The sequence below is a fragment of the Dipodomys spectabilis genome, unplaced genomic scaffold (genome assembly GCF_019054845.1).
Source record: "Dipodomys spectabilis isolate Male_0828 unplaced genomic scaffold, ASM1905484v1 ptg000240l, whole genome shotgun sequence".
Classification (NCBI taxonomy): domain Eukaryota; kingdom Metazoa; phylum Chordata; class Mammalia; order Rodentia; family Heteromyidae; genus Dipodomys; species Dipodomys spectabilis.
In genome coordinates this window covers 3,836,171-3,861,204 of record NW_024870917.1, presented here as the reverse complement: position 1 = coordinate 3,861,204, position 25,034 = coordinate 3,836,171, and the positions used below count along the sequence as shown (strand labels likewise).

The 25,034-nt window shown below is 57.1% G+C and overlaps 1 protein-coding gene across 1 annotated transcript in view; it reads left to right on the top strand.

Moving 5' to 3' along the window:
• Positions 1-1,788: 1,788 nt before the first annotated feature.
• Positions 1,789-25,034, top strand: part of Bmp7 (bone morphogenetic protein 7) — a 58,419-nt gene continuing 35,173 nt past the window's right edge. The window contains exon 1 of the mRNA XM_042699229.1: positions 1,789-2,338. Coding sequence (XP_042555163.1) covers positions 1,921-2,338 — 418 coding nt within the window. The 5' untranslated portion in view covers positions 1,789-1,920. The remainder of the gene's footprint in view (positions 2,339-25,034) is intronic.

The window sequence follows — 25,034 nt, the reverse complement described above, 5'->3', positions numbered from 1 at the left end:
GGAAGGAATGAACAGGGCAGGGCAGGTGAGGGGCGAAGGAGCTCAGATCTGTCACACTCTGCAGTCCAAGGAGGAATAGCTGGGCCAGGTTGGTCCTTGCTTGGCTAAGGCGTCTCCTTCTTTCTCCATGTGGCCTCTTGGGCTGCCATATTGTCCTTAAGTTCCCCAAAAGGAGACCTAGAGAGCCTCATGGCTGGTCAGAAGCTGTAGAAGACCAGGATGCTCCAACTAGCCCCTAAGAAAGGCTCAGCCAGAGTCCCTTTCTTAGACTCAGACCTTCAATTGCTTACCCCAACACTTGGATCACCCACAAAGCCCGGCCACAGGAGAGCAGGAGGAAGAGGTTGAACTATAACCCCACACATGGCCCTGGCTTCCAGGCTAGGTATGGCTTTGCTCCCATTTTTACAGCTGAGGAAAGAGGCTCCTTGGACTAGTAAGGCATCATGTCCCACCAGGCAGAGAGGACCCTGGTAGTTCTGAGTCACCTGGGGCCTCTTTGGATGAGTGGGTGGCTCCTTCTTTGTGAGGTGGGGAGAGGGAAGAGAGGAGGTGTGTGTGGGGGGGGCTGAGGAGAGGCCCAGCCCCTTGGTGGTGAACTGCATCTGCACTGCTAGGGCCAAGGGGGGACTGAGGTGTCTGTCCGGGGCAGAGGGCTGGGTGGGGATGTGCTCCCCTGCACACACATTTCACTTGTACACTCAGCAAATACAGTTTGGATCCTGCAGCCCCGGTGGCTTTCCCACAGGGAGCTAAGGAGCTCCTGAAAACACGGCGGGCCTCCACCCCTAGGGGTGTGGCTCGCAGTGGGGACAAGAGCATGAAGACAAGGCAATTCTAGACAGTGAGGGAAATCACAGAAAAGAACACACATGTGTGTGCCTGGTGTGAGAAGGGGGAGTGGCTTTATCACAGGGGCCCAGGTAGGAGTGTGTGTGTGTGCACGTGTGCACTCAGGCACAGAGTAAGGCTAGTGAGGTCAAGCCCGCAGTAGGTGGGGAGGGCGGCCGACGCGACGTGCTGGGTGGAGGGAATGTTAGGGGTTCAGAAGGACGAGGCAGGCTCCAAGGTCACCACCTCCGGGGAGCCCTCTCCCATTTCTGCGCCGCTTCTCACCACAATCACTGCCCGACTCGCACCGGTCGGCACAGTTCTTTCCTGGTCCCAGGGAAGGGCCGGGCGACTCGGACTCCGCGCTGCTTCGCACCCCCGGGAGCGGCCGTCTGGGTCCGAGGAACCCGGTGGGCACGGCGAGGCATTCGCGGAGCGCGCTGCGGAAAGGAGGGAAGGCGGCCATTGGGCGCAGCTGGGAGAGGGCGTGGCCGAGCGCAGGTGGGAGGCCGGGCGCGGGCGGGGCGGCGCCAAGCCCGCCCTCCTCCCCCACCCTCCTCCTCTTCCCAGGCCCCAGCGCGCACCACTCCGGGCTCCCCGGGGCGGCTCTCGTGAGGTCGCGGGGCTGGGGGAGCAACTCGGGGTCCCTTCCTCCCTGGCCAGAGTTCCCCAGAGCGTGGGTCGCCGGCGCCCCAGGGCGAGGGCGCGAGCGGAGCCCGGGGAAGGAGCGCGCTCGCCGCCTCCCTGGCCCGGCTCCGGCTCTGCGGACTCTTAGGTTGCTGGCTGCTCCTCCCACACCCGCGCCCGCCTCCCGGATCCTTCCCTCGCTCCCTCGCTCGCTCGCGCTGGGTCTCCTAGCCCTGCGGTGCGCCCGAGCGAGTGCGGGGCGAGGGGCCCCGGGCCAGCGCCGAGCGCGGCCGGCCGGAGAGTGGCCATGTGTGGAGCGGGCGCCGCGGGGCCCGTCTGCAGCGAGTGACCGCGCGGCGTGAACGGCCGCCCGCCTCCCCTCCGCCTCCCCCTCCGCCTTTTGCCACCTGGGGCGGCGCGGCCCGGGCGCCCCGAGCCCGGCTCGCGCGTAGAGCCGGAGCCATGCACGTGCGCTCGCTGCGCGCCGCGGCGCCGCGCGGCTTCGTGGCGCTCTGGGCGCCGCTGTTCCTGCTGCGCTCCGCCCTGGCCGACTTCAGCCTGGACAACGAGGTGCACTCGAGCTTCATCCACCGGCGCCTCCGCAGCCAGGAACGGCGCGAGATGCAGCGGGAGATCCTCTCCATCTTGGGCTTGCCGCACCGCCCGCGCCCCCACCTCCAGGGCAAGTACAACTCCGCGCCCATGTTCATGCTGGACCTGTACAACGCCATGGCGGTCGAGGAGGGCGCGGGGCCCGACGGCCAGGGCTTCTCCTACCCCTACAAGGCGGTCTTCAGTACCCAGGGCCCCCCTCTGGCCAGCCTGCAGGACAGCCACTTCCTCACCGACGCCGACATGGTCATGAGCTTCGTCAACCTCGGTGAGTGGGGGGCGGCGGGGGGGGGGGGGTGGCAGTGCGCCCCTGCCGGGGGGGGGCGCTCGGGACGGGGTGTTGTGCGTCCTGCTTAAGGACGCCTTGGGAGGGGGTGTGCCCATGTTGGGGGCGCTCTGAGACCCGGAGGGAGCCAGCGCTACGTCCATTCATCTGGCCATTCAGCGCCCTTCGCAGCACCGCGGGTACTCGGCGCGATCCGTCCCCCAAGTGCCCCGGGGTCTCCGCGGGCTGTCCCCCCCCCCCGTCTGGCTCAGCTGGCCCGCGACGGTGGGGGATCGCGAGGCCGGGGCCCGTGGGACGCCTCGTCGGGGTCTGGCGCCTGCCTGGCCGCGGCTCAGTTCAAAGCGCTCGGCCGGGTCTGTGAGCCGTCCCGGCCGCCTCGGCCTCCGCTACCTGGACTTCGAGGGCCCTTCTGGGCGAAGCTGCCTTCCCGTCCTTCCTGGGCCCGTCTCCGCCCGGCCCGGCCCTGGCACCGCGGGCGTCGCCCTCCCTTCCCGCCCCGGCCGGCCCTCCCTGTCCCCTCGCGGTGCGCCTGCTCCGTGGCGCCGCGTGCCCCGCGCGCCCCGCGCCCACCGCGCGGCTGAAGCTGGGGGGAGAAATGTTGCCATCGCGAGCTTTCTATTTTAAATATTTAATGATAGGTCCCGAGCGGGCAGGATCCATTTCCAGCGTTTATCACGTGTGGCGCGCAAACCACGGGTTCTGGCGATTGGGCGGCTGGCGTGAGGTCTCGGAGCAGAAGCCGCGGCGGGGTCGGCGGGGTCGGCGGGTGCCCGCTTCCTTCCCACCTGGAGGCCCTAGGACCGCAGGGACGCTGGCCCCGGAGTCCACTCCCCCACCGCCCCCCCCCTCCTTTGAGACTTGTACAAACTGACCCCCGGCAGGCAGCGCGCTTTAGGGGCTGACAATCAAATATTTGGCTTTGGAGATAATAGGCCAGGAGAATGCTGTTTCCTGAGCCCCTTCATTGCACTTGTGTAACTTGCAGCGAAATCCCCAACCAAGTGAAGTCAGCAAACAGGCCCACGGGCGGGAGCTGGGTCTACTTGAGAATAATGTGCCCCTTGCTGGGCACCTGGGGTGCCTGGGGGAGGGGCTGGGGGAGGCGAGATCTGCCTAGATGCTCCCTTCCACACCGAGTCTCCAGATTCCCGAGGTGGGGGGGGGGGATTGTCTAGTCAAAAATCAAAGACTAGCATGAGGCTCAGGAGCAAGGAGGTGGGAGACCGAGATTTCAAAATAACTTAAAGCAAGTTGAAGTTAGCCAAGCCTTTAGCTGTGTGTCCCTTTGTAGGTGTATGGATCGCTGGAGGGACTGCAGTTTATGGCCCACAGGAACTCGACACTGGGAACTGGAGTCTGATTTTTTTTTCAATTGTGCTTGTGTGTGTGGTTTTCCAAATGTGTGTGCTTGTTGCTGATATCAAGAGCTAAAGAAAGATTCTAACAGCACGCATGTGTGTGCCGGGACTTCTGTAGCCCTGGATGCCCGCCCTGCTCAGCTCAGCAGGCCTTTTCTTTGCACTTCACATGGTGTTCTCTCTTGATTCTCACACAACACTGTAGGTCCCAGAACTACACTCAGCCTGGCTGGAGTTCCTTTTTTTTTTTTTTTTTAAGTATTTGTAATCACTGACTTGAGTAGCAGGCTTTGCCAACCACGTGCAAATTCTGCCCTGCTGCTTCTCCTGGAAGGGCGCTGTGGCATCCCGTAGGAGAGCCCGGGCGCTCCGGGTGCTGCTGGGAACTCAAGGGCAGGGCTGGGCGCTCCCCCTCAGCCTGAGAGCAAGCTGAGGCTTGCCTGGGAAGGCCACAGCTGGGTGGTTTTCCTCTTCTGGCTGCACGCATACCTTTCAGTCCAGTTCTTTCATCTTGAAAGGACAAAGACTGGCTTGTCTGAGCCTCTTAATCAGCCGGCTGGCTGGCTTTGGGCTTTGTGGGACCGGCCTGACTTTCTCAGGTCTAGCTTTCTGGAGCATCACTGCAAATTAGATGGCCGAGTGGCTTTTAAGAGAGCGCACGGTGACCTTGTTTTCTTTCTTTCTCTCTGTCCCCAAACTCGAGGTAATTAGTTAGGGGAAGAACAGTCTGTAGTCTGGTGAACAGCTTTCTGCTAAATGCCCCAAGGGTGTGTGTGTATTTCTGCTCAGCAACAGCACAGGAATCAACCCTCTATCCTTTCTGTCACAAGAGGCTCCATAGGAGAGACTCAGGGTGGAAGTTGGTATGGAGAGGGGTGTGTGTAAGTGTGTGTGTGTGTGTGTGTATGAGAGAGAGAGAGAGGGATGGGGGGAGGGAGAGTGAGAGGGAGCGAGGGAGAGAGACAGACACCCTGATCTGTGTTGGCCAGGAAGCCAGTTTTCTCTGGGGCTGCAAATCACGTTGATCTGTAATATACAAAGCTGTTTAAAGCCAAGTTTGTTCTCACACTTCACCTAAGAGTGAGAAAATATCACTTGTTCACGTCAAACCATTGCATGTTTCCTTGACTTTGAAGACCCCTGGTGAGATTCTTGTATTGGGGGGGAGGAGAGTTGAGGGGGGGAAATGGTGGGAATGTTCCCTGCCACCCCTCCCCCTCCGGCATACTTCTGCTGTCCTGTAGGCCTGCCTGCCTCCCTGCCTGCCTGCCTGCCTGCCTGCCTGCCTGCCTGCCTGCCTCCCTGCCTGCCTGCCTGCCTGCCTGCCTGCCTGCCTGCCTGCCTGCCTGCCTGCCTGCCTGCCTGCCTCCCTGCCTCCCTGCCTCCCTGCCTGCCTGCCTGCCTGCCTGCCTGCCTGCCTGCCTGCCTGCCTGCCTGGGGACCCTGCCTGCATCCTGAAGGCTTTTGGAGACCTGTTGCCTTTATTCTTCCCTCTGTCCACAGCCACCCTGGTTTCTGTTCTTATACGTTCTTCTCCTTGGAATTCGAGCTTTTTGCCAGGCTGAGCAGGATCTGTTCTACAGGGGGAATTTACGACAAAACCATGTGCTCCCTCGAGAGCTTTAGAGGGTACCTGAGACCAAGGCCAGCCCCCATGAGCCCTCCAAAGCAGGCAGCCAGGGCAGCTGGCTACTTGAGCCAGCCTCACGTCTCCCCAGCTCAGGCCCCTTAACTTCAATGGGAAGATCAGTAAACTGGTTTGGATTAAAAAGTCCCCGACTCCTCCATGTAGATTTAATTTGGGAATTTGAAACAGGCTCCTCTCTCCTAAATAGTCCCCAGGCGACGGCGATTCTAAGATGACTCTCCCCTTAGCCCTGCCGGCTCATTCTTTTCTTTGGAAAACCCAGCAGCTCTGCTTAGAATTTTCTAGACAGGCCGGCTGGCATGGGGGTAGGTGACCCGTGTTTATCTCTGGGGCCAGGTTATGAAGGAATGAAATTTGTTTCATCTTTGATGCTCATTTGGAAACAACAACAAAAAAGACACAGAGCTGAAACCTGGTTGTTCTGGAAGCCAGCGGCAGGGAAGGGGCTTTGGTGACTGCGACCCGGAGCTCGAGCGAGGAAGGGGCTGTGCTTGGAGGCTGGCTGGTTGCTTTGACCATCTGGCCGTCCTTTTTGTTGACAAGTGTTTGGCATTAAGAGCTCGCCTTCTCCCCCTTCAGAACAGGCCCTACCACTGTAGAGTATTAGGAAAAGATTCTGTTACAGTTTAAAAATGTCCGCAGGCCGGCCGGCGCTGCAGCTGCAGCCTGGCTTGTGTTAGGCTTTGGAAGGGGTGGGCTCCGCATTCCAGCGCAGCGCGGCTCTCCTTGGGCCGCGGCCAGGGGTTAATAGAGATGTCACACAGGCTCCCCCTTCTCTCCCGCACCCTCTTTCTCCTCCTGCGGCCGGCCTTCGCGCCAGGAGTGGACCAACAGCTGTGTTTTTAGTAAACCTTTCAAAATCACTTCTTCTAAAGCTCATTTTCCTGCTTATATAAATCAAAGATTGCTCCCCTTCCCCTTCTCACCCCCCACCCCCCACCGGGGATCTCTGTAGGTGACCCATGTTTGAACTTTTGGGATCCTTCTGTGGCTTTCCCTTCTAGAATCAAAGCAGGATGAGGTTGAGTCCCGGATGCCAGCTTGGGTGGCTTTTTTTGGGGGGAGGGGGGCGGGAGGTTGGATTCCAGAGCTGTTGTTTAGTGACAAGGTCCTCATGGAAGGAGCAAGGGAGGCAGCCCAGATAAAGGAGGTTGGGGGCCTCGAGGGGGGCAGGGGATGGTTGTTTGAAGGTGGGATTGGGCCTTACCTCCCCGCCGTTGGCGGCCATCACGCCTCTGCCCGGATAAACACAGCTGGTGGACTGTCCCCTGGCCCGCATGCCTGCGATGCGAGCGAGTATCACATGCCCCCCGCCCCCCACGAATGGTGACTTCATTCTAGGGAGAGCCCATCTGAACTGATTGATTACCCGTATCGCCCGCTATCTTGCCCAACCCCGTTTGCTAAGGTCATATTTGGCCCACGGTGGGGATGAGTGTCCTCAGGCTGCCCTCCTCCGCCCTTCCTGGCCTGCTGAACTCTTATGGAACCCAGGACCCGGTGCGCCCAGCTGCTGCGCCCAGCTGTGGCCACGGTGCCCAGGGCTGTGGACCCACTGGGTTTTGGCCTTCAGGCCAAGTATCCACCAATGCACTCCAGTGGGGGGGAGGGTGTGGGGGGGCCCTCTGGGGTCAGGCCCAGGCAGGGATGTGGGGACCTGTCATGTGGTCGTCTGCAGGAATTTGGGGGTGAGCTTAGAGCGGTATGGTGCGGCTGTGGCGTTTACTATAAAAGACTTAACTTCCATTGGCAAAATCAATGCATTGAATTTCACAACCTTCTGCTTTTAATTAGTTTAAATCAAATGAGCCCGGGCCATTTTTTTTAACCGCCTCTCGCCTTCATGGCGTGAGGAAATACCAATATTTACATAGAAACTGTTAATTTGCGGTGCAAATGATAACGCGTTCAGCTTTACACAGCACAATGGCTCCAGCTTCAGTATCCCCAGAGCAACGCGGGGACGGGGACCGAGGGGTGGCCTCAGCCAGATGAGGGAGCAGACCGGGGGCGTGGGCAATGTCTGCGGCTTGGAGCCAGGGTGCCAGGGCACAGGCAAGGGAGGCTGGACTCAGAAAACAACAACAACTCTCTCTCTGCAGGTCACAAAGCTGAGTCTCCACAGATCTAAAATCCTTCCCCTGGCTGGGCGCTGGTGGCTCACCCCTGTCATTCTAGTTACTACGGAGGCTGAGATTTGAGGATCGCAGTTCAAAGTTAGCCTGGGCAGGAAAGTCTGGGAGACTTTCAATGAACTAGCAAAAAGACCAGAAGTGGCTCAAGTGACAGAGTGCCATCCTCGAGTGAAACAGCTAAGGACAGTACCTGGGCCCTGAGTTCAAGCTCCAGTACCGACAGAGAGAGAGAGAGAGACAGACAGACAGACAGACAGATACACACTTCCCCGTAAGCAATTCTTGCACTTCAGAGCAGTGGACACTTGACTTTCGGTTGGCTGAGAACCTGTGAGTGTGTAGGCTCCTTTGTGCTGGAAAGCTGGAGGCCCAGGCTTTATTTATTCCAGAACTTTCTTTCCCAACCTCTCTGCAACCGTTTGTAGAGTCAGGAGAGCTGGCGCATGGCAAGTGATCCCGGACACACATCACCATGATTATGATGTGAGCCGGTCGGTATTAGCCATGTGTTCAGCTGGGATTGAATTCTGGGTTTTGTAGAAAATGGCATTTGACAAATACTATTTGACAAAACATGTGACCTAGTATTTCTTAATGTGGAACAGATATTTCATAGTTCACCTTCCCCGGTGAAAAATTGCCCAACCCAAGTAAAATCACTGACTACCAGGGCTGGGTTGGGGACTTTTTTTCCTTCCTCCTCATCTCCCCCCTGTCCTCCCCTTCCCCCTCTCCTCCACCCCCTCTTCCTCCTTCCCCTCCCCCTCTCCCGTGCATCAAGGAGGCTGACACTTGCCCCAAAGTGACACTGGGGCAGGCGTGTGCGGCGTGCCGCCGCTGGCCTTTGAGCCTGTGTTTGGAAGGCAAAGCCTCTCTGATCCGAGTGGAGTGCGCTGAATTAATGACGACTCTGAGGGCCCAGGTTGAGGGTAATGGCTTTATTGTTTTGGAGCCCGGGTGCTTATAATCCGGTTCCTGTACAAACATGTTTAACGTGTGTTAATGCATTTCCAAACCAGAGCCTCTCAGCACAGCGCTGCTTTTCATTAATTGATGTCGGTAGCCTGGTACAGTATTTCAAAGGGCTGGCCAAGTATAAGCTGTGTTTCTAATTTCCTTCCTTTCCTGTGCTCCAAATGCCAATGTTAATTTGTTCCCATGCAGGCCCTCGGCTGCCAACCGCGGCTTTCCATAAAGGGCTTCCAGCCCTCGCTTAGGCTTGGGGCCGCCTGGCCAAGTTTCCTGACACTTTGCAACTAATTCTGGGTGATATATGGAGGGGGGTTGGGGGGGGTTCCCTGCCGTGTGTAACGGAAGTTCTTGGTGACAGCAGTGGGCGTGGCTTGGCCAGGCAGAAGGGGAAGGCATCCCTGGTGATTGTCTGTAGACTCTGCATAAACCCATGGGTCTGCTGTCATTGTGGTTGCACATTAGCTTGGGTGACTTTGCTCGAGTTACTTAACATCTCTGAGTTTCTTGCCTCTCTTTATAAAGGCAGATAATCCCTTCCTCAATATGACAACATCATATTACCTAAGTGCAGAGTTCTGGCACACAGTAGGTGCACAATAAATGGTAGCTGTGGTTGTTTTTATTGAGATAGTCAGATAAATACTAACTTTCCTGTGTTCGTCTTAAATTTTGGTGTTTTGTTTTCTTGTGAGTGTGTGTGTGCTGATACTGGGGCTTGAACTCAAAGTCTCCAACTCTTGTTTGGCTTTTCCACTCAAGGTTAGTGCTCTTCAACTTGAGTCACAGTTCTACTTCTGGATTTTTGTTTTCGTGGTTAATTGAAGATAGAATCTCATGGACTTTCCTGCCCGGGCTGACTTTGAACCGGGGTCCTCAGGTCTCAGCCTCTCGAGTAGGATTTACAGGGACGAGCCACATAGGTGCTTGAATTTTAGTGTTTAAGTGCTGTTGTCTTTTTGTTCCAGCACCGGGGCTTGAACTCTGGGCCTGGCTCTGAGCTTTTTTGCTCAACGCTAGTGCTTTACCACTTGAGCCACAGCTCTATTTCTAGCTTTTTTTTTTTTTGTTAGTTATGGGGCTTGAACTCTGGGCCTGAGCACTGCCCCTCAGCTCTTCAGCTCAAGGCGAGAGCTCTACCACTTGAGCTACAGTGCCACTTCTGGTTTTCTGAGTGTTTATTGAAGAGAAGAGTTTCACGGACTTTCCTACCCGGGCTGGCTCTGAACCTGGATCCTCAGATCTCAGCCTCCTGAGTAGCTAGGATGACAGGCATGAGCCCCCAGCTTCTTGTTCATGTTATTTACTGTATTTTTTTAAAGACATCACCATGTGCATGGGCTCGGGCATCCCTTCTCTTTAGAGACCTGTGAAGTGGGATCGGACAAACCCGACGCCCTGGATGGAGAATTGTGCGCTGCTATGGGTCTTTCTTTCTGTGTTGGCGTCTGTGCTGATTTAAAAATAAAGTTACAGCTGGGAAGGTGGCTCAGTGGTAGAGCGCTTGCCTTGCATGCCTGAGGCCCTGGGTTTGATTCCTCAGCACCACATAAGCAAAAAGAAAAAAGCCAGAAGTGGCGCTGTGGCTCAAGTGGTAGAGCGCTAGCCTTGAGCTGAAGAGCTGAGGGACAGCGCCCAGCGCCCAGGCCCAGAGTTCAGGCCCTACGACTGGACCCTCAAAAAATAAAGTTACAACTTGGGGGATGGCATTGGAGCTGTGGGGACATACTGAAACCCACCTGCTACCTCGGCAACTGCCAATGACGACAGCTTCTCCAGATGAGAAAGTTGACTTTGTAAAACCGTCATTGCTGAAGTGCCCGGGAAGCTGGCCCCAGCACAAGTGGTCTTGTCTCTTCCAGGGGCCACAGCCGCTGCATTCATCAACAGTCCCACTTTTTAAGGGAGCAGGTGCCGGGCGGCAGCCGCCACTCCTGCAGCTGGGCCGGCAGTGTAACAAGGCCCTCCGGTGGGGGGGGGTGTTCAGTGTGTTTCGATGCCTGCAGAGACCAGAGGACCAAAGAGCCGTGTCCAGGGCTGCCCACGACCGTGCCTGTGGGGATTCTCCTTTCCGGCTTTCCCCCACCTGCCCTGCCCTTTGTCTATTGGGTCTCGAAAGTCCGGCTTAGCTAGTGTTCAGTTTCTCTTCCTCTCTGAAGTCACGTGTCATCTCGCCTTTAACTCTCTGAAGGCGTTTTCAGGTTTCTCTCTTTTGTTGTCTGGCTTCATTGATCTGGCTACACATAAAAACTTTCAGTGTTTCCAAAACCCAGGGCTTGCATGATCCAAGGCACTGGACGGAGGCCTGGACCGCCCGCTGACCCCGGCCTTTGTCTTAACTTTCATGTTGTTTGAATAAAGCAGAAGTACAACAACATCTAAGTGCTCAGCTTTGCAGTTCACACAGCTTCTTGGCCTCTGCTGCCCCCAGCTCTCCCACACAAGGGCAGCCGGGGCCTGGATTCCATGGCTGGCGCGCGTGGGCACCGTCCAGCCAGCCTACCCAGGGCATAGTGGGGACCCGGGAACAGGGAGAGCGTGCGCATGGCTTCCTCAGGCGTGTATGGTCTCTAGCCCAGATTAGCGCGCATGCACAAACAAACGAACTGTGAAACGCCTACCGAGTCAGGCTACATCCTTACTCTAGAGAAGGTGGATAAAGGTAGAAATTTAAGTAGGAGTTCCAAAGATGAAGTACAGTGCAACGCTTTATACGCAGTCATTAGTACAGAATTTAATTAACCTTCATGAATGCATTGCCAGTCCTGGGGCTTGAACTCTGGGCCTGGGCGCTGTCCCTGAGCTTCTTTTGCTCAAGGCTAGCGCTCTACCACTTGAGCCACAGCGCCACTTCTGGCTGCTTTTGGTGATGAATTGGAGATAGGAGTCTCACAGGAAGGGCCTAGACATGCCATCTTTCCCGTCTTGGCATTCTGCACAGGAAGTGGCACTGTGCCCTCCACAGGGAGGAGGCCAGCCGCCTCCCGTGCTCACAGGAGGGCCATGTGGGGCCTGGAAACGCCTCCTGCCTTCGGCCTCTGTGGGGGCCTCAGCTAGGGAGTGGGTGTGGAGGAGACAGGGTGGACACCCTGTGAACAGAGGCCCAACCCGTGACCTCGACTTCGTCCTGTTCTGCTGAGTAAGATACAGATAGCAGGTGCCGCCTCCCCCTCCAGTACCTGTCCTGTGTGCACAAAGCTCCTCTTCCCTGTCTTTATGGCTAATTGTCAGGGCAAAGGGCCCGCCTGCCCCAGTGTGGGGCCCAGGGTACACCCTTACCCCTCCAGGAGACAATTCCAGGAGAGCTACATACAGGTGTGCATTTTAGTGACCAAGCTTCAGGAGGCTGAAAAGCCCATAGGAACCCTCCCCTGCCCTCCCCTGCCCTCCCCTGCCCTCCCCTCCTCTCCCCTCCCCTCCCTTCCCCTCCCCTCCCCTCCTCTCCCCTTTCATACTGGGGGTTAAACTCCGGGCCTTGTACTTGCTGGGCTGGTGCTCCGCCATAGGAGCCATGCCCCTAGCCCTTTGGTGATTTTTTTTTCAGGTAGGATCTTACACTTTGGCCCAGGGCTGACCTGGATCTTGATCTCCCTATTTAGGACTCCTGCGTAGCTGTGATGACAGGTACACATCATTGTGCCTGGCTTTTTACTGTTGAGACGGGGTCTTGCCCACTTTTTTTTTTTTTTTTTTTCGGTAATACCCAGGCTAGCCTTAAATCATCATCCTCTGGATTGCTGCCTCCATTTCCTGAGTAGCTGGGATTACAGTCCTATTCCCAGTCTAACTGTGTGTCCTGGGCAGTTTGTAATAAAGGAAAGTCGCCCACATCCAAACGCCTGTGAGCAGGGCTGGGCGCCTGGAAAGGAAGTGGCAGAAGGGTTCAAATTCAGTGGCTTCTTTGTGCGTCAGGTGCTAGGGCTGAACCTCTGCTGCGTAAGCACTGTGCACACTGCCCCGTGAGGCACTTTTGTGAGTATGGGCGGAAATCTCTAGCAGCTTCAGGGTGACAGCTGTTGGGGTTCGGTTTCAGGCAAGGGATGGGATGGGGAGAAATTCTCAACAAACCCTATTCCTGTCAAGTTTTATTTCTTTTAACAATGCAAAACCAGGCGCAGGCACGGTGCCTCACACTTGTTTTGTTTTTGGGTCCGGTCGTGGGGCCTGAACTCTGGGCCTGGGCGCTGTCCCTCAGCTCTTCAGCTCAAGGCTAGCGCTCTACCACTTGAGCACAGTGCCACTTCCGGCTTTTTTCTTTTTGCTTGTGTGGTGCTGAGGAATCGAACCCAGGGCCTCAGGCATGCAAGGCAAGCGCTCTACCACTGAGCCACCATCCCAGCCCGGTGCCTCACACTTGTAATCCCAGCTACCTGGGAGATGGGAATTGGGAAGATCTTCCTCAAAGTCAGCGGGGCAGAAAGTAGATGAGACTTCATCTCAACCAGTAAGTTGAATGTGGTGGTGCACACCTTCATCCTAGGTGCGTGGCAGGGGCCTGGTCTAGGTGGGGCTGGGTAAAAATGTGAGCTGCTAACTGAAGCAAAAAGGACAGGGGTGTGGCTCACGTGGTAGAGCACCTGCCTCGAGAAGACACAGCCCGGAGGTTAAGCTCCAGCACTGCCCCAAACCAGAATAGAATAGGATAGGAAACGCTGTGGTGTCTGGGCGAGGGTTGGGGTGGAGCAAGACCCTCCGTGGACACGCCGGGGCCAGGCGCAGCCCTCTGTAGTTCAGGCAGAGCATCTCAACTTATTCCCAAGTGAAATGAACTTGGTAAAGGCAGGAGGCAGCCAGGCTGTGGACCGGGATCAGGGGCCGGGGTGCCCGTGGCCCTTGGCTCTTCATTCTTCCCTGAGCCCCAGCAAACCAAAGCAGGAAATGCCCGCAAGCTGAGCGCGGGGGGGAGGGGGGGGGGCGGGGGTAGGGGTGAGGTGTGGGGTGTGAGGGGGGGTTGGCTCTATGGGGCCCGGCGTGCTGCTGGCGCTGGGGTATCGCACCCCACAGGCCAATAACCATGCAGTCTTCAGACCTATTAACGTGAGGGGAGACTTGGGGCAAATGAAAGGCCCGCGGGCCCTGCCCGGGAGAACTTTAAAACTCTCAGCTGTCCCTAGGGTGCCCAAATAAAGCGGCCATTTGTTTATGAGTGAGGGGGGGCGCCCGGCTGGGGGGTCTTCCAAGTTTCTTCTTGGCCTTGAACTTTGTAAAATCCCTTCCCCCCACCATTCCCTTCTCAAGTTCCACTGTTGGGTTCACTTGACCCTAGGTTTGTTGAGTGAGAAGCCCCTCGAAGTACCAGTAGGGCCTGGAACCTTCTGGGGCCAGTGGATGTTTATGGCTCTTCCCTTTAGGCTCTGAGCTTCTAATGGCCCCGTGTCCGGCGGGGGAGGGGGTCCGAGGGTCCCCAACACCCCAGGGGCTTGGGAGCCCTTCTTATTAGCTGGCTGCAGGGCAGGAGTCCCCGGCCTTGTAGCGTGTCTCCTCCCACGGGATGCCCGCCCCAAGGTGTGACAGTCACTGCCACAGCAGCTCCCCTGGGAGACCAAGTGGGGCCTGGCCGAGGATTACAGACTTGGGGGGACTTTCTCCAGCTGGCACCTCGGCTTCAACTACTGACCTGGGGCCTTGGGCTGTGAATCCTGCCCCCCTTCCTTCCCCTCCCCGCCCCAGGCCCAGGCCCAGGCCTGGAACTCAGTGTCTGATGCTTTTTGCCCAAAGGCTGGTGCTCTACCACCTGAGCTGTGGCTTGTGCATTTTAGAAAACGAGTGATAGGTCAGTATGGCCTGTCCAGTGAGAAGTATATGCACTTTGGGTATCAGGGTGTGGACGTGAGGGGGGCGTACTGGGCCTCGCAGGTTCAGCGGGTCTTTGCTGACCTCTGCTTCCACCGTCTCCAGCCCCTACCAGGGACGGTGTTCTCGCCTGCCCTCTGCCCTGCGGGGGTCAGCAGCTCGGGTGCCTCTCCCGCCCTGTCACACAGGCTCTTCCTCACTCAAAGCCTTTTGAGGACCTCTGAGCTCCCCACGGGAGCCCTGCTACCTCCAGCAGCCTTTCCTGAAGGCGCCGCAAAGGCCCCCGCCCTGCGCCCTGAGTTCTGCCTCCTCCAAGGTGCTCAGATGGCAGAGCCCCACCCCTGCCACTGCTAACCCGAGGCCCTGGGTGGGCTGCTGAGTGTGTGTGGGGGGGGTTCCCGCATCCTCTGAAGTTGACCCCTGCCCCTGACCTGGGGTGTGGTGACAGGCCAATCTGGGTGCCACCGCTGGAGGAGAGCTGACATCACACGCTTGCGTCCTAGCGCCCAGCCATCGCGACATCAGCTGCTGGGCGCAGAGACTCTGCCCATCTGGGACTGCCCGCCTGTGCCCATCCAGGACTGCCCACCCGTGCCCATTCTGGGCTACCCACCTGCGTCTGTCGGTGTCTGCCTGACTGTGCCTGTGCAGCTTATAGGCAGAGGTGGGTGGGCTGAGCGCCCGGCTCTTTCTGGACCCGCAGAAGCTGGGCTCTGGCAGGTGGCTCTCCCGAGCGGTGCCACTGGCTGGAACACCACTGGCCTGTGGGCACCAGGCTAACCGGGAAGGTGGTGACTCCGGATGAAGCCTGTCCCGTGACATGTTTCCTGCGCTTGGTCCCGATGTGCTTGCCAGGACAGGGTTTTAAGGAGCACCGCGCTGTGCGGAGAGGCTGCAGGTGGTCCGGGCCACGGGTGGTGTGGGGCAGGGAGGCCGCTGCTCACAGACGGAGCCACTCTGAAAGGCCGTCCAAGTTCAATCGCAGGAAAATGGGCCATGCTTCTTTTTGTTCCTCAATGTGGCGTCAGCCCGTCCTCCCGCATCCCCTCCTTTCGTCCGTCCCCACAGCTGACCCCTCCCATCTTCATCTGCTCATCAGATGGTGGGAGCCCACCCTTGTTTTACCCGTGAGGAAATAGCATCAGCGATGGCCACAATCTTGCTTGGTTTGGGAAGTGGCCAGCCTGTCTACCTGTGAGTTTATATCATTGAGGGAGTGCCCGGGCCTTGAGTCTCCATTCTTCCCCTCTCCTCTCCCCGTTTCCTCTCTCCCCTCTCTTATCTCCTCCCCTTCTTGTCTCCTCTCTCCCCCTTCCCCTTCCCCTCCCTCCTCTTTCTCTTCTCTCCTTCCCTTCTTTTCCTTTCCTGTCCCTCCCTCCCTTTCTTTTTTTCCCTTCCTGGAACTGGGGTTTCTACTCAGGGCCTCTAGTTTGCGGGTACTTTACCACTTCAGCCATGTCCCTGGGCTGAGAAGGTGGCTCAGTGGTGGAGCGCTTGCCTTGCATGCGTGAGGCCCTGGGTTCTATTCCTCAGCACCACATAAGCAGAAAAAGCCAGAAGTGGCGCTGTGGTTCAAGTAGTAGAGCGCTAAAGCTGAGAGCTGAGGGACAGCGCCTAGGCCAGAGTTCAGGCCCCATGATTGACCAAAAAAAAAAAAAGCCCATCCCTGCCTGTTGCTTTTAGTTTATTTTTCAGATAAGGTCTTGTGCTTGTGCCTGATTAGCCTCAGACTGTGATTCTCCTGTCTCTGCTTCCAGAGCAGCTGGGATTACTGGCATGCGCCACCGAGCCGGGCTGGGAGGTGGTGGTGAAGGGCCCAGCCAACACGTGCAGGGGGCCGTGCATGGGCCGCTCCAGGGCCTGCGGTGCCCTGTCCCTGGCTGCTGCAGAGCCCTTCCCGGCCTCCTGGGCAGGACCGAGGGTTAGGTTTCATTCTGACAGTGGTGACGTCTTGAGCATGGCTGTGCGGTTGTCCCAGACCAGCCTGGGCCTCGCGCTGTGGCACAGTGAACAGCGGAGGTCTGTGTTACCGGCTCGGCTCCACCATTGACAAGAGGCCAGAGCTCTGAGCGCGGACGGTGGCAGCACCGTCCCCCTGTGTGACTGGCTGGAGGCCGCGGGTAGGACAGAACGAGCCAGGTGGCTTCTCCGCGTAGAAGGCACCTGCTGCTCTCGCCACGCAGGAGAAATACTTGGCTTGGATTTAAAGGCCAGGTTGTTCCAAAATACTTTAGCTCTTTTTTAAGTTTGTTTATATTTTTTTTTATTGTAAAGATGCTGTACAGAGGCAAGGTAATGAGTCCATTTCCTGTCCAGCATTGCTACCCCTCCTTTGTTTTTCCCCTACCATCCCTTTCCTCCCACCTCCCTGATTCCTCCCTCTCCCCCCTTTTTTCTTTTTATTGAGACAGGATCTCCCTAACGCAGCCTAAGCTGGCCTCGTACTTCTGATCCTCCTGCTTTAGCCTCCTGAGTGCTGGGATCACCGTGTGTGCTGCCATTCCTGGCTCCCAAATCCTTAGGTTTCAGCTCCCACCTCCCCGTCCCCGGGGGTGAAGGCGCTCTGAGCCAGCCATGCTGCCTGCTTCAGCAGGGAGAGGCGGGGTCCCCAGCAGAGAGGGGAGCGGAGGGGAGGGGAGGGGAGAGGAGAGGGAAGGGAGTCTTTCTTAGAAATTATTTCTGGCCAGAGTATGCTTGGTGAGAGCAAAGCATGCTTGTCAGAGTTCTCTGTATGTAGACAGCAGACATGTGTACTAAGTAGCTTGCATGGTGGTAGTGGTGGTTGTATGGCTGTATGGTGGTATGGGAATATGGTGGTATGGGTGTATGGTGGTATGGGTGTATGGCTCTATGGTGGTATGGCTCTATGGTGGTATAGTGGTATGGGTATATGGTGGTATGGCTGTATGGGTATATGGTGGTATGGGTATATATGGTATAGGTGTATGGTGGTATGGGTGTACGGTGGTATGGGTGTATGGTGGTATGGGTGTATGGTGGTATGGGTTATGGTGGTACGGCTGTATGGGTATATGGTGATATGGGTGTATGGTGGTATGGGTTATGGTGGTACGGCTGTATGAGTATATGGTGGTATGGCTCTATGGTGGTATGGGTATATGGGGGTATGGCTTTATGGGTGTATGGTGGTATGGGTTATGGTGGTATGTCTGTATGGGTATATGGTGGTATGGGTGTATGGTGGTATGGTGGTATGGTGGTATAGGCATATGGTGGTATGGCTGTATGGGTGTATGGTGGTATGGGTATATGGGCGTATGGGTCTATGGTGGTATGGCTGTATGGGTCTATGGTGGTATGGGGGTATGGTGATACTGCTCTATGGTGGTATAGTGGTATGGGTATATGGTGGTATGGGTATATGGTGGTATGGCTGTATGGGGGTATGGTGGTATGGGTGTATGGGTGTATGGGGATATGGCTGTATGGGGGTATGGTGGTACGGCTGTATGGGGATATGGTGGTACGGCTGTATGGGTACATGGTGGTATGGGGGTATGGGTCTATGGTGGTATGGCTATATGGGTCTATGGTGGTATGGCTATATGGGTATATGGGGGTATGGCTGTATGGGGGTATGGTGGTATGGGGGTATGCTGGTATGGGTGTATGGTGGTATGGGTGTATGGTGGTATGGGTATATGTGGTATGGGTATATGGTGGTATGGCTGTATGGCTGTATGGGTGTATGGTGGTATGGCTCTATGGTGGTATGGTGGTATGGCTGTATGGGTATATGGTGGTATGGCTCTATGGTGGTATGGGTCTATGGTGGTATGGGGGTATGGGTCTATGGTGGTATGGCTGTATGGGTCTATGGTGGTATGGGGGTATGGATCTATGGGGGTATGGCTGTGTGGGTGTATGGGGATATGGCTGTATGGGGGTATGGGGGTATGGCTGTGTGGGTGTATGGGGATATGGCTGTATGGGGGTATGACTGTATGGTGGTATGGGGGTATGGGTCTATGGTGGTATGGCTGTATGGGTGTATGGTGGTATGGCGGTATGGGGGTATGGCTGTGTGGGTGTATGGGGATATGGCTGTATGGGGGTATGACTGTATGGGTGTATGGTGGTATGGGGGTATGGGTCTATGGTGGTATGGCTGTATGGGTGTATGGTGGTATGGCTGTATGGGTCTATGGGGGTATGGCTGTATGGGGGTATGGGGGTATGGCTGTATGGGTGTATGGGTGTATGGGGGTACGGGTCTATGGGGTATGCTGGTATGGTCAGTGATAGGTAGGCCAGCTGGTGGCTCAGGGAAATATTTGCTGCCTGATGAGTGAGGGCAGGGCAAACAGACTTGTGTCCTCTTCCCCTTTTTCTTGCTTTGAATGGTGCTTCTGAGGTGATCAGATGCTTGGAGCCACAGCAGCCACGTTGTGTCCCACTAAGCAAGAAGTCTAAAGATGACAGTCACTGTGTAAAAACCATGGCAGGGCAAAAATGGCCTAAGGAACTTGAGCTCTTGGCAATGTGGCTGAGCTGTGTGCGGTGGTCTGAATGAATGACGTGTTCTGTCCTGTCCAGTGATCTGGAAGCTAGATAGGCCCCATGGAGAAGGTGACAGGGTGGGGGTGCTTGGGCTATGCCTTAGTTACCAACATCTGCTGAGGGTCTGCTCCATGCCTCCCTCCCATCATCCTCTTCTTTGTTTGTAGTAACTTACTTCATTTCCAAAAGCCATTTCAGGTGGAGGCCTTGGCTCTGAGAGCACAGAGAGGGAGTGGCTGGCCGCAGGCTGCACAGCCAGTGTTGGTGCCTGGCTTCGGAGGCCCGGTGTCCCAGGCCCCACGTGCCAGGCTCTGAGGACACAGGGCTGGGCGAAGCCGCTCCCCACGCCTCTGCAGTCGTGCGCCCAGGAGCTGTAGTTCGCTCTTGGGGTCTGCTTGGAAGTGCAGGGCTGTGTGCGAGTCGGGCACACTTGTGCGTGTGCAGCGCCCATACCCAGAAGTCCACAAATTGAGTTGCAGGAGAATCCTTTCTGCTCACGCTTCCGTCCTGGGCCCATGGTCGGTTGGACCTGCGTCCGGGTCAGTGTGTCCCCTGCTAGCTGATTCCTCCACGCACGACCCCGGAGATAAACCTGCTTCCTCCACACGTGACCGTGGGTTTTAAACTTGAAAAGCCGCTGTGCGCTCAGGTTCTCCTCCTCCTCCCTGTCCACAGGTGGGTTTGGAGGGCAGCGGTGCCCCTTCATGGCTGTTGGCAGGGTGGAGGACAGGAATTTAAATATGGCTGGCCAGCTCTGAGCCTTTACTTGCTGCTACACATCATGCTTGGAGAAATGAAGCTGATGACTGTTGTTAGGTGTTGTTGTTGTTGTTGTATGTGTGTGCCGGTACTGGGACTTGAACTCAGAACCTGGGTGCTGGCCCTTCTTTTCTGCTCCAAGGCTGGTACTCTACCACTTGAGCCATGCCTGCACTTCTGGCTTTTTGCTTGTTAATTGGAACATTTCTGCCTGGGCTGGCTTTGAACCTCCATCCTCAGATCTCAGCCCCCTGAGTAGCTAGGATGACAGGAGTTGGTCACCAGCAGGGACAGTGTATGGATTTAAAGACTCTTATTTTGAAGGGGAGACAGAGCTGGCCCCTTTTTTTCTGCACCTGCATCTCCTGGTCTAATGAGTTTAGGCTGATGGAACCCAGACCCCAGGAAGGATTAGAAATTCTCATTTGATTTGATTTGCCGCTAACATACCTGAAACCAGCTGTGTCTGCCCCGCTGACCCCAGCAGCTCTGGCCTTGCTGGGAAGGCTGGGTTTCCCTGCTGTGGGGCGGGGAGAGGGGGGGTGAGAGGCAGGGAGAGGTGTGGGGGGATACAGGCAGGGAGGGGCCACAGCCCTGCTCCCACTGGGCCACCTGGGAAAACAGCGACCTAAGCAGCACCCTGAGTTTCCCACCCTCCGATGGCGACCTCTGCCTCCAGTCTCACCAGGAGGATAGTTTACTTACCCTGGGTCCCTTGCTGGTGGCTGGCAGAGCCTGGGTCCTATCCAGACCGTTGGACCCCAGTTCCCACGGGCAACCCAGCTGCTTCGTGAGCTGAGTGAGGCCGGGGCGGGGGGGGGTCTCTTCCTCTAAGTGGGCCTGAGGGGGGCTTCCAGCCTCTCCTGACGTACTGGGGAGCAGCCAGGTGCCAGGCAGGTGAACGTGGGCAGAGCAGAGACAAGCAAACAACACAGCGTCCATCCTGGAAGCCCATCAAAGGCACGAGGCACCCCAAGGACTGTGGCGCTGCGCGGGGGATCCCAAGCAACACCACCACCCAGAGAACGGCCAGGCATACCGCAGACGAGCGTGGGCCGTGCTGCGGGCAGCAGCGCGTGGGACCAGGTGCGCGGTTTTTAGGACCAGAATCCCTGGTGGAGGACAGTGCTGCAGAGCCCAGGGCTCACCCTGCTCGTGGGGCAGGCTCTGCTGCCCCAGGCCCCTGGGACCTGACACTGCTGGCAGGTGGCCCAGCCTGAGCTCACCGGTCACCAGAGGCCGCCACAGGTGCAAACCCAGCTGGGGACAGAGCGCCCTGGGGACCGTCTAAAAGGAAATTGTGTTGTGTGTCGCTGCCCGTGCCTCGGGCCCCTCAGTAGTGATGGCTGTGGCAGGCGCCGGGTGCCATGGGACTGAGCTGAGCCACGTGAGTTCCCACGGAGGTGACCACGAGCCACGCAGAGCGCTCAGGGGATAACAGCAAAGCAGAGCACTTAGCTGCTAAGCCGCACTGGCCACCTCCCTGGGCCCTTGTGGCTGCCATCTTGGTGGTACAGGCGCGATGGGCAGTGTTGGCGCCTTGCCTGGCATCGCCACTGGGAGGCAGAGTGACTTGCGAGGTGCGGCCCGCAGGGACCGGCGCAGCCAAGGCAGGCTCTCACCATGACGCCCAGGCTAAGCAATCCTCTGACCTAGAGGGTGAAGTGGGGACCCAGGGACCCCTGGGGAGGTTCCTTGGCCTGAGGACTGAGGGCTGCAGGATGGATGGACGTGGACAGCTCCTCTTCCCCCTCCTCTCACCTCTGGGTCCCTTCTAGGCAAAGAACTGTCCCAGCCCTGGAGATCATTAATTAGCCCCAGCTTGCCTTCCTCTCCAGCTCTGCCCACTTGCCACCGCTGGCATTGTGAGCAGTGTTGTATAGGGCCTGGTCACACAAACATCTGTGCAAGCCACCGGAATCAGGACGAAAAGATCCCCAGATGCCTCTGTGTGCACCCCCCTCCCCCCATCTACAACGCCCTGCTGAGGGGACTGGCATTAGGGGGGGGACCCTGGGGCCCGGTTGGGGGGAAGTTCCCTGGTAAAGCCAGGGAGAGTGGATGGTGCGTTCGGCTTTTACCAGCATGACGGGTGAGCCGTGGGTGCGCTGTGGCTAGTGGTCCCCAGGTGAGGGAGCGGGACATGGCCGTGGTGGAGTCTTGCAGAGCCTCTGGTCAGCTCTGGCCATCAAGGGAGGGCAAGTGACTTGTCTGTCCAGCTCAGCATCCTCACCTGTGGAGGGGGCGAGGTGCGTGTGCTAGCCTCGGGTCAGGGGTCAGGGAGGTGCCGGGGAGACATGACACCCGGCCAGTGGGCACGCTGCCTCATCTGGGGCCCGGATGCCGTCACAGACAGCAGAGCAGAGCAGAACGGAGAGCAGCAGCCGTGGGCTGGGCCGGGGCGGTCCCCAGTGGTGGGCAGCGGTCACGTGGTTCCCTGGGCGCCTCCTGTGAAGCTGTCAGCTGCTCCCTCTCCCCTGCCCCTAGCCGTGCAGCTCTGTCCCTGCCAAGGGATGGCGCTGTGCCCACAGCCCTGGGCATTCTTGTCATCCCCCGTCTTCAGACATTGGAATCGGAGCCGGTGTTGGCTTCTTCCTGTTGTCTTGAAAGAGGCTTCTTATCCATCCCTCATCCTTTTATGGAGCCAGATTGGGGGCAAGATATATAGGCTCATTTATGGAGCCAGGGTTGGTAGTGGCCGCCCGAGTGCCAGGTAGAAGGAAAGAGTGCCGTGATCGCTTAGTGATCCTTGTGGGCAGGAAGGCAGACGGGATGAGTGTACTGTTTATGCACCATGCCCTGTCCAGGCCCTTCCTCCAACTTCTGGCTGCCTCCATTCTCCTCACAACACTTCCCACGGGATCACTTGTCTTGGAGCCAAAGCTCTCCCCAGGGTGCCGGCCTGTACCACAAGGGACCAAACCAGTCTTATTAATGGATGGAGGAGTGGCTCCTCAGCCTGGAGCCCAAGCCCCTTCCCAGTGAAGAGCTAACCACGTCTTACTCTTGTCTCCCAGTCCTTCGGCCATGCTGTTCCCTCTGCCTGTGTTGCCTTGCCCTGGCCTCCGAGGCCAGCCAACCTTGTTCTTCCTGAATCCTTCTAGCTCCTTCTCTGTGAGAACTCACCTTAGAGTTGTTCAAGTCAATGGAACAAACCTTCCCCTAGGGACTGGGTCTCCTGATCCATCCCCTGTTTCCTCCAACTTTGAACACAGCAGCTCCACGTAAGGTGTTTGCCCAACAGAGATGTGTGCACCAAGAGGAAAGTGAAAGACATAGCCAGACTCATCAAAAGTGAGTCCTGCGCTGGGCACCACTGGTGGCTCACGCCTGTAATCCTAGCTACTCAGGAGGCTGAGCTCTAAAGATCACAGTTCAAAGCCAGAAGTGGAGCTGTTGCTTAAGTGGTATAGTATTAGCCTTGAGTGGTAGGGTGGTGGGGTGGGGTGGTAGGTGGGTGGGAGACGACAAAAAAAACCACAAAACGCGCGCGCGCGCACACACACACACACACACACACACAGCGAAGACACTGGTGACTCACACTTGTGATCCTAGCTACCCAGAAGGTTGAATCTGAGGATCACGGTTCAAAGCCAGCTGGGTAGGAAAGTCCACAAGACTCTTATCTCTAATAAGCTGTGCAGAAAAAGCTAGAAGTGTTGCAGTGGCTCAAGTGGTAGAGCGCTAGCCTTGAGCACAAAGAGGCCCAGGGACAGTGCCCAGGCCTGGAGTTCAAACCCCAGGACTGGCAAAAACAAAAAGAGCTGGGCCACACACCACTGGTGGCTCAAGCCTATAAGCCCAGCTACTCCGAGGCTGTGATCGGAGGATTGTGTATGGTCAGGAAAGCCCAGAAGATTCTTACCTCCAATGAACCACCGAAAAGCTCCACCAGAAGTAGAGCTGTGGCTCAAGAGGTAGAGTAGTAGCTTTGAGCATGAAAGCGCAGGGATACTGCCTAGGTCCTAACCAATTAAAAGCAAAAAAGTTCCGGCCTATGACTGTGCTGGGATCTGTCTCAGTGGAGACAGATGGGGTGGAGACCCAGCACCTTGGGGATAGCCTCGGGCAGGAGCAGGGAGGGGAGCAGGGAGGGTCAAACAACAGGTGCCTGATGGTGGTGGTGGGCTAATGGTTGGCCCTGGGGGTGGGGGTGGGGGGCACGGGGAGCCTGCTGGTGTCTTTGGTGCGGGATGAGCTGAGTCCTGCGCTGGCTGTGCTCCTGTTGGGAAGTTCTTCAGCTTCCAGAACTCCCCCTGGGCTCCTCACTGTGGGCTAGGTGGGAGTCAGGTCCAGTGACCTCTGTCATACCTGGGGAGCCCTATGAAGCGGTGGGCTGGGCTGGGCCTGGGGTTCAGGGTGCAGGCCTTCTCTACCCTTCTTCCTACAGAGCTCCGTCAAGGCGGGGCATCTTGCATTTGGGAATTTATTCAAGCTCCAAGAAAGCAGTTGTCATGGCAGATGGCCACCCTGAGATGACCGCACTGCCCCGTGAGCACTTCCTGCCCGTGCGTTTCTGGGTGTGTATATAATTGGGCTCATGTTTGTGAGGCTCAGAACTGCTGTGTTTGCAGAGCACCCCGACTCTAATTAGCTTAAAGAGGTCTTGTTTGAAGTAGCAGATCAGGAGACAGCAGCCCTGACCTCCAGGAGAGGTGGGGACCGCAGACGGGCTTGAACCTGCGGGTACTCCCTCCGTCCTCTCCCTCTCTCTCCCTGTCCCCCTCCCTCTTTCTCCCCCTCCCCCTCTCCCCCTCAGTGGCATATGTCACCTCTAGCGTTCAAGGCAGGAGAACAAACCCTGTCTGTTTTCTATTAAAAAACTTGTTTCCTCCCATCCCTCTGTGTGGGAGAAAGGGGTCATGGGACCCCGCAGCCTGACTGGAAGAGCACCTATCAGGGCCCTTCCTCGCCTCTTCGGCTGGGGGAGGAGAGAGGGGAGGAGAAGTGGGTGGGATTCACGTCAGTCAGTGGGTCCAGGGCCTGGCAGTGCCTCCACGGGCAGTGCCCATGAAGCTGTGGATGCCCTCTGAGGGGCTCTGAGGGGATGTCTCCTGCCTGCCCGCAGTGCATCTCCCTCCACAGCTCTGAGTGGGGTAACTCATGAGTGTTTTGGGGAGTCAAAGGCTCAGAATGGGACATGTTGGGCTTCATGGTCTCCCAACTCAGAAGAGACCAAGCTACCTGCATGCTGGGTCATCTGCATTTACATAGTCATTTGCATATGGACGTTCATTGCATGTAGGTCATTTGCATGTAGAACATCATTTGCGTGTAGGAGGTCATTTGCTTGCAGGAGGTCATTTGCTTGCAGGAGATCATTTGCATATAGGATCACCTGGGTGCAGGGAGCTACTCACATAGGGACTGTGACCACAGTCGAACTTGGACAAACTCCCAGGAGGCTATAGGGGCCAGGGCCAAGCCTAGGGAACACTAGCAACGTGGGAGGGGAGGAGAGGAATTGTCTGCAGACAGAATCCAGCGTGGAC